General features: G+C 40.7%; 1 protein-coding gene across 1 annotated transcript in view; it reads left to right on the top strand.

Annotated features, from left to right (window-relative positions):
* The window catches only part of si:ch211-184m13.4 (uncharacterized protein LOC798560 homolog), a 35722-nt gene that overhangs the window by 13049 nt on the left and 8407 nt on the right, over positions 1-14266 (top strand). Inside the window, exon 2 of the mRNA XM_062061817.1 lies at positions 12558-12899. Within this exon, the coding sequence (XP_061917801.1) occupies positions 12563-12899 (337 nt within the window). The 5' untranslated portion in view covers positions 12558-12562. The remainder of the gene's footprint in view (positions 1-12557; positions 12900-14266) is intronic.

Below are 14266 nucleotides of genomic sequence, written 5' to 3'. Positions count from 1 at the left end.
AGGGGGACCAGAGGGTGTGTGCTAATTACAGGGGTATCACACTACTCAGCCTCCCTGGGAAAGTTTACGCCAAGGTACTGGAAAGGAGGGTCCGGCCGATAGTCGAACCTCAGATTCAAGAGGAGCAATGTGGATTCCGTCCTGGTCGTGGAACAACTGACCAACTCTTTACGCTTGCGGGAATCCTGGAGAGGGCCTGGGAGTATGCCTATCCAGTCTACATGTGTTTTGTGGATTTGGAGAAGGCGTATGACCGCGTCCCTCGGGAGATCTTGTGGGAGGTGCTGAGGGAGTACGGAGTGAGGGGAACCCTGCTGAGGGCCATCCAATCTCTGTACAACCAAAGCGAGAGTTGTGTCCGGGTGCTTGGATGTAAGTCGGATCCGTTTCCAGTGGGGGTTGGTCTCCGCCAGGGCTGCGCTCTGTCACCTATCCTGTTTGTGATTTTCATGGACAGGATTTCTAGGCGGAGTCGTGGCCATGGCGGAGAGGGTATACGTCTCGGGGGGCTAAAGGTTGCATCACTGCTGTTTGCAGATGATGTGGTCCTGATGGCACCTTCGGTTCGTGACCTTCAGCTCTCACTGGATCGGTTCGCAGCCGAGTGTTCAGCGGCTGGAATGAGGATCAGCATCTCCAAATCTGAGGCCATGGTTCTCAGCAGGAAACCGATGGTTTGTACAGTCCGGGTAGGGGACAGGACTCTGTCCCAGGTGGAGGAGTTTAAGTATCTCGGGGTCTTGTTCACGAGTGAGGGAAAGATGGAGAAGGAAATCAGCCGGAGAATCGGAGCAGCTGGGGCAGTATTGCAGTCTCTCTGCCGCACTGTTGTGACGAAACGGGAGCTGAGCCAGAAGGCAAAGCTCTCGGTCTACCGAGCTATCTACATTCCTACTCTCACCTATGGTCATGAAGTGTGGGTAATGACCGAAAGAATAAGATCGCGGCTACAAGCGGCCGAAATGAGTTTCCTCAGAAGGGTGGCTGGCATCTCCCTTAGAGATAGGGTGAGAAGTGCAGTCACCCGAGAGAGACTCGGAGTAGAGCCGCTGCTCCTTCGCTTGGAAAGGAGCCAGCTTAGGTGGTTCGGGCATCTCGTGCGGATGCCTCACGAGCGTCTCCCTAGGGAGGTCCTCGTTGCACGTCCCACTGGGAGGAGGCCCCGCGGCAGGCCAAGGACCAGATGGGGGGATTACATCTCCTCTCTGGCCTGGGAACGCTTCGGAATTCCCCAGGAGGAAGTCGCAAATGTTGCTCTGGAGAGGGAAGTCTGGGGGTCTTTGCTGGAGCTGCTGTCCCCGCGACCCGATTCCGGATAAGCGGTTGAAGATGGATGGATGGATGTAAGAGCATTTCAGTGGTGTGTATAAGATTGTTTCAGTAGTGTGTGTGTGTGAAAAATATTTCAGTTGTTTATGTGAGAGCATTTCAGTAGTGTGTATAAGAGTGTTTCAATAGTGTGTATAAGAGTGTTTCAGTAGTGTGTGTGAGAGAAAAACATTTTAGTTGTTTATGTAAGAGCATTTCAGTAGTGTGTATAAGAGTGTTTCAGTAGTGTGTATAAGAGTGTTTCAGTAGTGTGTGGGAGAGAAAAACATTTGAGTTGTTTATGTGAGAGCATTTCAGTAGTGTGTATAAGAGTGTTTCAGTAGTGTGTGTGAGAGAAAAACATTTTAGTTGTTTATGCAAGAGCATTTCAGTGGTGTGTATAAGATTGTTTCAGTAGTGTGTATAAGAGTGTTTCAGTAGTGTGTGTGAGAGAAAAACATTTTAGTTGTTTATGTAAGAGCATTTCAGTGGTGTGTATAAGATTGTTTCAGTAGTGTGTGTGTGTGAAAAATATTTCAGTTGTTTATGTGAGAGCAATCCAGTAGTGTGTATAAGAGTGTTTCAGGAGTGTGTATAAGAGTGTTTCAGTAGTGTGTATAAGAGTGTTTCAGTAGTGTGTGTGAGAGAAAAACATTTTAGTTGTTTATGTAAGAGCATTTCAGTAGTGTGTATAAGAGTGTTTCAGTAGTGTGTGTGAGAGAAAAACATTTTAGTTGTTTATGTAAGAGCATTTCAGTAGTGTGTATAAGAGTGTTTCAATAGTGTGTATAAGAGTGTTTCAGTAGTGTGTGTGAGAGAAAAACATTTTAGTTGTTTATGTAAGAGCATTTCAGTAGTGTGTATAAGAGTGTTTCAATAGTGTGTATAAGAGTGTTTCAGTAGTGTGTGTGAGAGAAAAACATTTTAGTTGTTTATGTAAGAGCATTTCAGTAGTGTGTATAAGAGTGTTTCAATAGTGTGTGTGAGAAAAATATTTCAGTTGTTTATGTGAGAGCATTTCAGTAGTGTGTATAAGAGTGTTTCAGTAGTGTGTGTGAGAGAAAAACATTTTAGTTGTTTATGTAAGAGCATTTCAGTGGTGTGTATAAGATTGTTTCAGTAGTGTGTGTGTGTGTGAAAAATATTTCAGTTGTTTATGTGAGAGCATTTCAGTAGTGTGTATAAGAGTGTTTCAGTAGTGTGTATAAGAGTGTTTCAGTAGTGTGTATAAGAGTGTTTCAGTAGTGTGTGTGAGAGAAAAACATTTTAGTTGTTTATGTAAGAGCATTTCAGTAGTGTGTATAAGAGTGTTTCAGTAGTGTGTGGGAGAGAAAAACATTTTAGTTGTTTATGTGAGAGCATTTCAGTAGTGTGTATAAGAGTGTTTCAGTAGTGTGTATAAGAGTGTTTCAGTAGTGTGTGTGAGAGAAAAACATTTTAGTTGTTTATGTAAGAGCATTTCAGTAGTGTGTATAAGAGTGTTTCAGTAGTGTGTATAAGAGTGTTTCAGTAGTGTGTATAAGAGTGTTTCAGTAGTGTGTGTGAGAGAAAAACATTTTAGTTGTTTATGTAAGAGCATTTCAGTAGTGTGTATAAGAGTGTTTCAGTAGTGTGTATAAGAGTGTTTCAGTAGTGTGTATAAGAGTGTTTCAGTAGTGTATGTAAGAGGTAATTGTGAATAATGTCCCTAACGGCCCCTCATACACATGCATCTCTCCTCTAATAATATGAAAAATATAAATATGCTACCTCAGAGGTGTCAAACGTACGTCCTGAGGGCCGGATCATCATCATCAACCACTAGATGTCGCAATAGCAATTCTTTGTATCTTTGTAAATGATGTGTACAAAATAAAGCACATGATGTTAGTACACCAGTGGAGGAAAATGATCAAACTACATAAATAACGTCCTGCAATTTGATTTTGATATTATTGTTTTGTCTTGATAGATTGAAAATGAACACCAATGAGTTGACTGATGAACATTATGACATAATTTATTCAGAAAATATAAATAACGACAAATAAAGATAGAATACTATTAACCGCAACATGTAAGTCTAAAAAAAAACAACAACATTATGATTTGTACATTTTCAGAATGTTCTTGTTCTATTTTTAAACAAAGAAAACAATCTCAAGTTGTCTTTGGGAGTAGATTTTCCTCCATGTGGCCCCCCATCTAAAATGAGTTTGACACCCTTGATGTACATTAAAAAATGTTTTTAATAATGACCGTTTACATTATGATTTCAAATCGGGTATTTGAGTCTGTATTACACCTCCATCATTCCCTGAAGAGCTTTGTCACTTGACTTCTCAAATGTCTGGTATTTATTTCCACAACGCTCGGTCCCAGATTGGGAGAAAAAAACTGGTCTCTACTCCTATAACCTTCAGCTTTACAGATGCCACGTCTGCCCTGCAGATGCTGTGATGTGCACCGTCATGCATTTAACGTTGAAATATTCAAGAACGAGGATATACCACAATGTGAAAAATGTGGTATATACAGTGGTGGTCAAAAGTGTACATACACTTGTAAAGAACATCCTGTCATGGCTGTATTAAGATTCCAATCAGTTCTACAACTCTTATTTTTTTTGTGATGTAGTGATTGGAGCACATACTTGTTGCTCACAAAAAACATTCATGAAGTTTGCTTCTTTTATGAATTTATTATGGCTCTACTGAAAATGTGAGGGTCAAAAGTATACATACAGCAATGTTAATATTTGCTTACATGTCCCTTGGCAAGTTTACCTGCAATAAGGTGCTTTTGGTAGCCATCCACAAGCTTCTGCTTGAATTGTTGACCACTCCTCTTGACAAAATTGGTGCAGTTCAGCTAAATGTGTTGGTTTTCTGACATGGACTTGTTTCTTCAGCATTGTCCACACGTTTAAGTCAGGACTTTGGGAAGGCCATTCTAAAACCTTCATTCTAGTCTGATTTAGCCATTCCTTTACCACTTTTGACGTGTGTTTGGGGTCATTGTCCTGTTGGATCACCCAACTGCGCCCAAGACCCAACCTCCGGGCTGATGATTTTAGTTTGTCCTGAAGAATTTGGAGGTAATCCTCCTTTTTCATTGTCCCATTTACTCTCTGTAAAGCACCAGTTCCATTGGCAGCAAAACAGGCCCAGAGCATAATACTACCACCACCATGCTTGACGGTAGGAATTGTGTTCCTGGGATTAAAGGCCTCACCTTTTCTCCTCCAAACATATTGCTAAATATTGTGGCCAAACAGCTTAATTTTTGTTTCATCCGACCACCGAACTTTCCTCCAGAAGGTCTCATCTTTGTCCATGTGATCAGCAGCAAACTTTAGACGAGCCTTAAGGTGTGGCTTCTGGAGCAAGGGCTTCCTTCTTGCATGGTAGCTTCTCAGTCCATGGCGATGCAAAACCAGCTTGACTGTGGACACTGACACATGTGTTCCAGCAGCTTCCAATTCATTGCAGACCTGCTTTTTGGTAGTTCTCGGTTGACTCTTGATCATCCTGACCAATTTTCTCTCAGCAGCAGGTGATAGCTAGAGTTTTCTTCCTGATCGTGGCAGTGACAAAACTGTGCCATGCACTTTATACTTACAAACAAATGTCTGCACAGTTGCTCTTGGGACCTGAAGCTGCTTTGAAATGGCTCCAAGTGACTTTCCTGACTTGTTCAAGTCAATGATTAGTTTTTTCAGATCTGTGCTGAGTTCCTTTGACTTTCCCATTGTCGCGTTTGTAACCCGAGTCTAATGACACAAGTATGTGCTCCAATCACTCTATCACAAAAAAATAAGAGTTGTAGAAATTACTGAATTTTTCGGAGTATAAGTCGCTCCGGAGTACAAGTCGCACCGGCCGAAAATGCATGATAAAGAAGGAAAAAAACATATATAAGTCGCACTGGAGTATAAGTCGCATTTTTTTGGGGGAAATGTATTTGATAAAAGCCAACACCAAGAATAGACATTTGAAAGGCAATTTAAAATAAATCAAGAATAGTGAACAACAGGCTGAATAAGTGTACGTTATATGAGGCATAAATAACCAACTGCTATGTTAACGTAACATATTATGGTAAGAGTCATTCAAATAACTATAACATATAGAACATGCTATACGTTTACCAAACAATCTGTCACTCCTAATCGCTAAATCCCATGAAATCTTATACGTAGGGGTTTACCTTGCCTCCGAGATGATTATTTTGCAGCCCAGATGAGAGCAGTGATATGCTGGTGCAACCCGTCATACATTGCTCAATGGACAATTATTGAAGAAGAAATGCCCTCCATCCCCATACAAGCAATCCTGGCGGATAGCAATTTACAGACCCACATAAATAACACTGATAACCCATGGGTGAAATGGACCCTTAAAGTGTGGAAAATGATTATAAAGGAATACAAACTCCAGAGTGATATTGCAGTTCTTAAATGGTGTGCCTATGATACAGAGTTTACACCTAATAAATTAGACTCAAGATTTAAGGACTGGATATCTAAGGGTATAACAGCTTTATGTAGTGTAATGAAAGATGAAAAAATGCATAGTTTTGAAACTATTAAAAGGACATATATATTAGAAAACCAAGACTTCTATCGATATTTGCAGTTGCGACATTTTGTTAATATGAAGGTGAAAAGTGTCACAAAGACGAGTATATGTTTGATTGAATTGTTTACAAAAGCCTACAATTCAGAAACTATTGATAAAAGTATTTCATGCTTGTATAAGGGTCTGTTGAATATGAAATCATATTCAACTTCATATATTAGAATTAAATGGGAGAAGGAAGGAGGGATAACTATATCTGAGGAAGAATGGACAATAATATGGAAATATCAATGGACTTGTACCAGCTCACCCAAGTGGAGAGAGTTTGGCTGGAAAAGTTTGATCCGATTTTTTATTCCACCTTCTCAGAAGTGTCACTATGATAACAACTCCTCTGCCTGTTGGAGAAACTGTGGGAACTCAAATGCAAACCACCACCATGTTTTCTGGGACTGCTCCACCATAAAGGACTACTGGAAAGAGATACAACAAACTCTACAGGATATTTTCAAAAGTGAAATACCCCTTGAAAGTAAAACTTTGTTTTTTTGGACATGTACCTCAGGACTGGCGGAAGAAAGATAAACACTTAATGAACATCCTACTGGTGGCCTGTAAAAAGACCATTATTTGGAAATGGATATCCCAGGAGAGCCCAACTTTGAAGCAATGGATGGAAATCACAATGGACATATATAAAATGGAGAAGATAACTGCCTTTATTAATTATAAATTGGAAAAATTTACTTCATACTGGGAAAACTGGGTCAATTATGTCAATTACTTTAATTTTTCGAATTAGTGATTGTACTGCTCAAAAAAAAAAAAAAAAGGATTACTCCCTATATGTGTACAGGTATGTATGTATTTATATGTGTATGTGTGTGTACATGTATATATATATATGTATCTGTTTATATATATTTTTTAATTATTTTATTTCTGATTATTATTATTATTAATGTATTGTCATTTATTTTTTGTTTATTTAATTGTTGTATTTGTAGATATTACTTTGTTGTCGTTTTTTTGCTGTTACTTTCTTTTTTGGGGGGGTGGTGGGTGGTATGGTTGGGATATAAACAAAAAACATTTGGACATTTAGGGCAGAAAACAGATATAAGATGTATGTGAATATGATGTAATGGATAGGAATGTCTGATGCTGGATGTCAATAAAAATAAAATGAAAAAAAAAAAAAAAAAGAAAGAATGACAATAAATATCATATTTCCTTGAAAAAAAAAAAAAAAAAATCTTACACGTCTAGTCTCTTACGTGAATGAGATAAATAATATTATTTGATATTTTACGCTAATGTGTTCATCATTTCACACATAAGTCGCTCCTGAGTATAAGTCGCAACACCGGCCAAACTAGGAAAAAAACTGCGACTTATAGTCCGAAAAATACGGTACTGTAAACTCAAGACAGCCATGACATTACGTCCTTCACAAGGGTATGTACACTTTTCACCACGACTGTAAATAGCGTTGATATAAAATACTGTTGAGTAATTTTCTTGCAAGCAAACTTCGCTATGGTGTCCTTCTGCAACAAAGTGACATCACTGGTGGCTTCAAACGCGACGCGGTTTGGCAGCAAAGAAAAAAAAACATCCACAATTTACCAATGCACCGTTTGTGGACCCCTGCTGGCGCCTCCACAATGTTGCGGGCGCCACAAGTCAACCCCAGTTGGGTTCCAGCCACACACCGCACTGGTCGTCCACCACCGCTAAAGCGATGTGCCCTCTGGAGGTGTTCTTTTCCTGGTGACCATTGTATCATTGTCTTCCAATCACTTGGGTTCACCCCTCCTGACCTCAGCCACCCTCCAGCGTGGAAGCCCACCCCTGACTTGGCGGGCAGAAAAAGGTCACATTTGTGAGATGTGACTCGTACTCGTTCCACGCTGGGTCGTCACTTTCAATTTCCCGGGACCTTTCACGTCAACGCACCCATCAGGCCAGAGAGAGACGCGCCTCCGCCATTAGGTGAGGACATAGCACTTCTAGAAACCTCCATTTAGGACTTCAACTGTGCTTTACCAAATGAATGGAGCATGTAGCCCAGCAGGTTGCTAACCTGCAGGTGACTGTGTCCATGACACCATGCTCGCCATTGTGACCTCAGCGAGCAGTGCGGTAACCACACTTGACTGCTGACAATGTGCGTGACCTTTCGCCGATCCGGAGGCCGTCTATTCGGATTAGGGCGTTGCGGGCCATAAAACATCACACGTGCTATTTCTGCTCTCTGTTTACCCGGTCAAGCCGGAGTAGTCACGTTACCTCGCCCAGGGAGGCCACGTTTGTGTCTTCTTCACAAAACTGCACCACCAAACTTTGGGAAAGGTCTGTGGAGTACTGCTTAGAGGCCTACTGAAATGAGATTTTCTTATTTAAACGGGAATAGCAGATCCATTCTATGTGTCATACTTGATCATTTCGCGATATTGCCATATTTTTGCTGAAAGGATTTAGTCGAGAACATCGACGATAAAGTCTGCAACTTTTGGTCGCTGATAAAAAAGCCTTGCCTGTAGCGGAAGTAGCGTGACGTCACAGGTTGTGGAGCTCCTCACATCTGGACATTGTTTACAATCATGGCCACCAGCAGCGAGAGCGATTCAGACCGAGGAAGCAAAGATTTCCCCATTAATTTGAGCGAGGATGAAAGATTCGTGGATGAGGAAAGTGAGAGTGATGGATTAGAGGGCAGTGGAAGCGATTCAGATAGGGAAGATGCTGTGAGAGGCGGGTGGGACCTGATATTCAGCTGGGAATGACTACAACAGTAAATAAACCATACTTGCCAACCCTGAGACCTCCGATATCGGGAGGTGGGGGGCGGCGTGGTTGGGGGGGCGTGGTTGGGGCGGGGGGCGTGGTTGGGGCGTGGTTAAGGGTGTGGTTAAGAGGAGAGTATATTTACAGCTAGAATTCACCAACTCAAGTATTTCACACACATATATATATATATATATATATATATATATATATATATATATATATATATATATATATATATATATATATATATATATATATATATATATATATATGAAATACTTGACTTTCAGTGAATTCTAGCTATATATATATATATATATATATATATATATATATATATATATATATATATATATATATATATATATATATATATATATATATATATATATATATATATATATATATATATATATTATTATACATATAAATAAAATAAATACTTGAATTTCAGTGTCCCGGAGGATATCCAGTAGATGGCAGCATTGTCCTGTTTAACTTCTCCGTTCATGAATGAGTATATCATTTCGTGTTCAATGGAGAAGTCTGTTCTACATATTTACAGGCAACATAATTACATACCCCTTCCCCTTCGAACTGTCCTGGATGAACTTTAAATTCTTGTTTCCATTCGTTTTGGAACTTGCAAGCGTATTTCTTCATCTTGCTCGTCGACGGCGTCGCCAGGTCTGTAACTTCCTCGTTCTTCTGCTTCGTCTCCTTGTTGTGTGCGCAGTTGTGCACTCTACTCTCTATCTCTAAAAGCCGTAGATGTTATGACGTCATTGGGCAGGCAAGCTGTTTATATTGTGGGAAAGCGGACGTGAGAACAGGCTGTCCACACTCACTCAGGTCCGCATTGAGCTGGAGGGGGCGTGGCCTCCAGCTCCGGCTGAATACCGGGAGGTTGTCGGGAGAAAATTTCGGGAGAGGCGCTGAATACCGGGAGTCTCCCGCTAAAAACGGGAGGGTTGGCAAGTATGAAATAAACACAAAACATATATATACTCTATTAGCCACAACACAACCAGGCTTATATTTAATATGCCACAAATTAATCCCGCATAACAAACACCTCCCCCCTCCCGTCCATATAACCCGCCAATACAAATCAAACACCCGCACAACACACTCAATCCCACAGCCCAAAGTACCGTTCACCTCCGCAAAGTTCATACAGCACATATATTTCCCCAAAATCCCCAAAGTTACGTACGTGACATGTACATAGCGGCACGCACGTACGGGCAAGCGATCAAATGTCTGGAAGCCGCAGCTGCGTACTCACGGTAGCGCGTATCCAACTCAAAGTCCTCCTGGTAAGAGTCTCTGTTGTCTCAGTTCTCCACAGGCCAATGGTAAAGCTCGACTGTCATATTTCGGGAATGTAAACAATGAAACACCGGCTACGTGTTTGTGTTGCTGCAGCCGGCCGCTAATACACCGCTTCCCACCTACAGCTTTCTTCTTTGCTGTCTTCATTGTTCATTAAACAAATTGCAAAAGATTCACCAACACAGATGTCCACAATACTGTGGAATTTTGCGATGAAAACAGACGACTTCATAGCTGGCCACAATGCTGTCCCAAAATGTCCGCTACAATCCGTGACGTCACGCGCAGACGTCATCATACCAAGACGTTTTGAGCAGGATATTTCGCGGGAAATTTAAAATGTCACTTTACTAATCTAACCCGGCCGTATTGGCATGTGTTGCAATGTTAAGATTTCATCATTGATATATAAACTATCAGACTGCGTGGTCGCTAGTAGTGGCTTTCAGTAGGCCTTTAAAGGCGCCCTAACAACCAACTTGTCTTACCTATTGGCACCTGCAGGTGTGTATTTGGGATCTGCATGAATCCCAAAAAACAACTGCGGAGGCATGGCATACAGTCGTGTTCAAAAGTTACATACACTTGTAAAGAACATCCTGTCATGGCTGTCTTGAGTTCCTAATCATTTCTACAACTCTTATTTTTTTGTGATGTAGTGATTGGAGCACATACTTGTTGCTCACAAAAAACATTCATGAAGTTTGCTTCTTTTATGAATTTATTATGAGTCTACTGAAAATGTGAGCAAATCTGAAGGGGTAAAAGTAAACATACAGCTAGGGGTGTAACGGTACATGTATTTGTATTGAACCGTTTTGGTACGGGGGTTCCGGTTCGGTTCGGAGGTGTACCGAACGAGTTTCCACATGGACATATTAAGTAGCGTAACGCACGTTGTGTAAACAATGCACCGAACCGAAATGTTTGTGTACCGTTACACCCCTAGTAACCGCAAAAGAAGGAACAGGCTTGAGACTTCAAAGTTAACATTAAAGGCCTACTGAAAGCCACTACTAGCGACCACGCAGTCTGATAGTTTATATATCAATGATGAAATCTTAACATTGCAACACATGCCAATACGGCCGGGTTAACTTATAAAGTGACATTTTAAATTTCCCGCTAAACTTCCGGTTGAAAACGTCTATGTATGATGACGTATGCGCGTGACGTCAATCGTTGAAACGGAAGTATTCGGACACATTGAATCCAATACAAAAAGTTCTGTTTTCATCGCAAAATTCCACAGTATTCTGGACATCTGTGTTGGTGAATCTTTTGCAATTTGTTTAATGAACAATGGAGACTGCAAAGAAGAAAGCTGTAGGTGGGGATCGGTGTATTAGCGGCTGGCTGCAGCAACACAACCAGGAGGACTTTGACTTGGATAGCAGACGCGCTATCCGACGCTAGCCGCCGACCGCATCGATGATCGGGTGAAGTCCTTCGTCGCGCCGTCGATCGCTGGAACGCAGGTGAGCACGGGTGTTGATGAGCAGATGAGGGCTGGCGTAGGTGGAGCGCTAATGTTTTTAGCATAGCTCTGACGAGGTCCCGAAGCTGAGTTAGCTTCAATGGCGTCGTTAGCAACAGCATTGCTAGGCTTCGACAGGCGGCACAGCATTAACCGTGCAGTTACAGGTCCAGTGTTTGGTTCGGTGTCTCCTGATAGTAGTATTGTTGATCTGCTGTCTATCCTTCCAGTCAGGGGCTTATTTATTTGGTTTCTATCTGCATTTAAGCACGATGCTATCACGTTAGCTCCGTAGCTAAAGTGCTTCACCGATGTATTGTCGTGGAGATAAAAGTCACTGTGAATGTCCATTTCGCGTTCTCGACTCTCATTTTCAAGAGGATATAGTATCCCAGGTGGTTTAAAATACAAATCCGTGATCCACAATAGAAAAAGGAGAAAGTGGGGAATTCAATGAGCCAGCTTGTACCTAAGTTACGGTCAGAGCCAAAAAAGATACATCCTGCACTGCACTCGAGTCATTCACTCTCACTTTCCTCATCCACGAATCTTTCATCCTCGCTCAAATTAATGGGGTAATCGTCGCTTTCTCGGTCCGAATCGCTCTCGCTGCTGGTGTAAACAACGGGGAAATGTGAGGAGCCTTTCAACCTGCGACGTCACGCTACTTCCGGTACAGGCAAGGCTTTTTTTTTATCAGCGACCAAAAGTTGCAAACTTTATCGTCGATGTTCTCTACTAAATCCTTTCAGCGAAAATATGGCAATATCGCGAAATGATCAAGTATGACACATAGAATGGATCTGCTATTCCCGTTTAAATAAAAACAATTCATTTCAGTAGGCCTTTAAGCAGACTACTAAATAGCATGACATTGAGTTGGTGGTAATTCAAAGAATACTGTGCATAGTTTGTGTCACGCAGTCGTAAAACCAGCGATGTCAAGTTATTTACATATTTGCGGTACACTGTGCATCACAAAGGCAGAGGTGGGCTTCCAAGTACTTCCAAGTATTACCACTCTATATGTACTTAGGGGAAGCACACAAAGCAACAGAAAGAGTAATTGATCAGTGATCCTTCAGGTGCCATGGCTGCTAACAACACCACCCTGGACTCTCCCAACCGGAGCAGCTGTGACGTGTTTGTCAACCAGCAAGCTACCGAGATCCTCTTCCCCGTCTTCTACTCGCTGGTATTCCTCATCAGCGTGTGTGGCAACACTTTGGTCCTCTTGGTGATCTGCCAGAGGCGGGAGAAGTTCAACTCCACCGCCGTCTACCTGCTCAACCTGGCCTTGTCAGACATCCTCTTAACGCTGGCGCTGCCCGGCAGGATCATCTACTACATCCTGGACTTCAATTGGCCCTTTGGAGACTTTCTCTGCAGGATGAGCGCTCTCCTTTTCTTTGCCAACACTTATGCAGGTAAAAGACGCACCCTGATCAGTCAGGGTTTCATGGTTGCTTTGATTGTTCCACTTAGATGGTTCATTTCACTTAGTTGGTTAGTACTGTTTGTTCAAGTTAGATGGTTTGTTTAAGTTAGTTGGTTAGTACTGTTTGTTCAAGTTAGATGGTTTGTTTATGTTAGTTGGTTAGTACTGTTTGTTCAAGTTAGATGGATTGTTTAAGTTAGTTGGTTATTACTGTTTGTTCAAGTTAGATGGTTTGTTTAAGTTAGTTGGTTAGTACTGTTTGTTCAACTTAGATTGTTGGTTATTACTGTTTGTTCAAGTTAAATGGTTTGTTTGAGTTAGTTGGTTGTTACTGTTTGTTCAAGTTAAATGGTTTGTCCGAGTTAGTTGTTATTACTGTTTGTTCAAGTTAGATTGTTGGTTATTACTGTTTGTTCAAGTTAGATTGTTGGTTATTACTGTTTGTTCAAGTTAGATGGTTGGTTATTACTATTTGTTCAAGTTAGTTGGTTGGTTATTACTATTTGTTCAAGTTAGATGGTTTGTTCGAGTTAGTTGGCTATTACTGTTTGTTTAAGTTAGATGGTTTGTTCAGGTTAGATTGTTGGTTATTACTGTTTGTTCAAGTTAGATGGTTTGTTTAAGTTAGTTGGTTAGTACTGTTTGTTCAAGTTAGATTGTTGGTTAATACTGTTTGTTCAAGTTAGATGGTTTGTTTGAGTTAGTTGTTATTACTGTTTGTTCAAATTAGATTGTTGGTTATTACTGTTTGTTCAAGTTAGATGGTTTGTTCGAGTTAGTTGGCTATTACTGTTTGTTTAAGTTAGATGGTTTGTTCGGGTTAGATTGTTGGTTATTACTGTTTGTTCAAGTTAGATGGTTTGTTTAAGTTAGTTGGTTAGTACTGTTTGTTCAAGTTAGATTGTTGGTTATTACTGTTTGTTCAAGTTAGATGGTTTGTTTGAGTTAGTTGTTATTACTGTTTGTTCAAATTAGATTGTTGGTTATTACTGTTTGTTCAAGTTAGATGGTTTGTTCGAGTTAGTTGGCTATTACTGTTTGTTTAAGTTAGATGGTTTGTTCGGGTTAGATTGTTGGTTATTACTGTTTGTTCAAGTTAGATGGTTTGTTTAAGTTAGTTGGTTAGTACTGTTTGTTCAAGTTAGATTGTTGGTTATTACTGTTTGTTCAAGTTAGATGGTTTGTTTGAGTTAGTTGTTATTACTGTTTGTTCAAATTAGATTGTTGGTTATTACTGTTTGTTCAAGTTAGATGGTTGGTTATTACTGTTTGTTCAAGTTAGATGGTTTGTTCGAGTTAGTTGGCTATTACTGTTTGTTTAAGTTAGATGGTTTGTTCGGGTTAGATTGTTGGTTA

Source organism: Entelurus aequoreus, linkage group LG10 (genome assembly GCF_033978785.1).
Source record: "Entelurus aequoreus isolate RoL-2023_Sb linkage group LG10, RoL_Eaeq_v1.1, whole genome shotgun sequence".
NCBI classification, from domain to species: domain Eukaryota; kingdom Metazoa; phylum Chordata; class Actinopteri; order Syngnathiformes; family Syngnathidae; genus Entelurus; species Entelurus aequoreus.
This window is presented reverse-complemented; position numbering and strand designations above follow the sequence as displayed.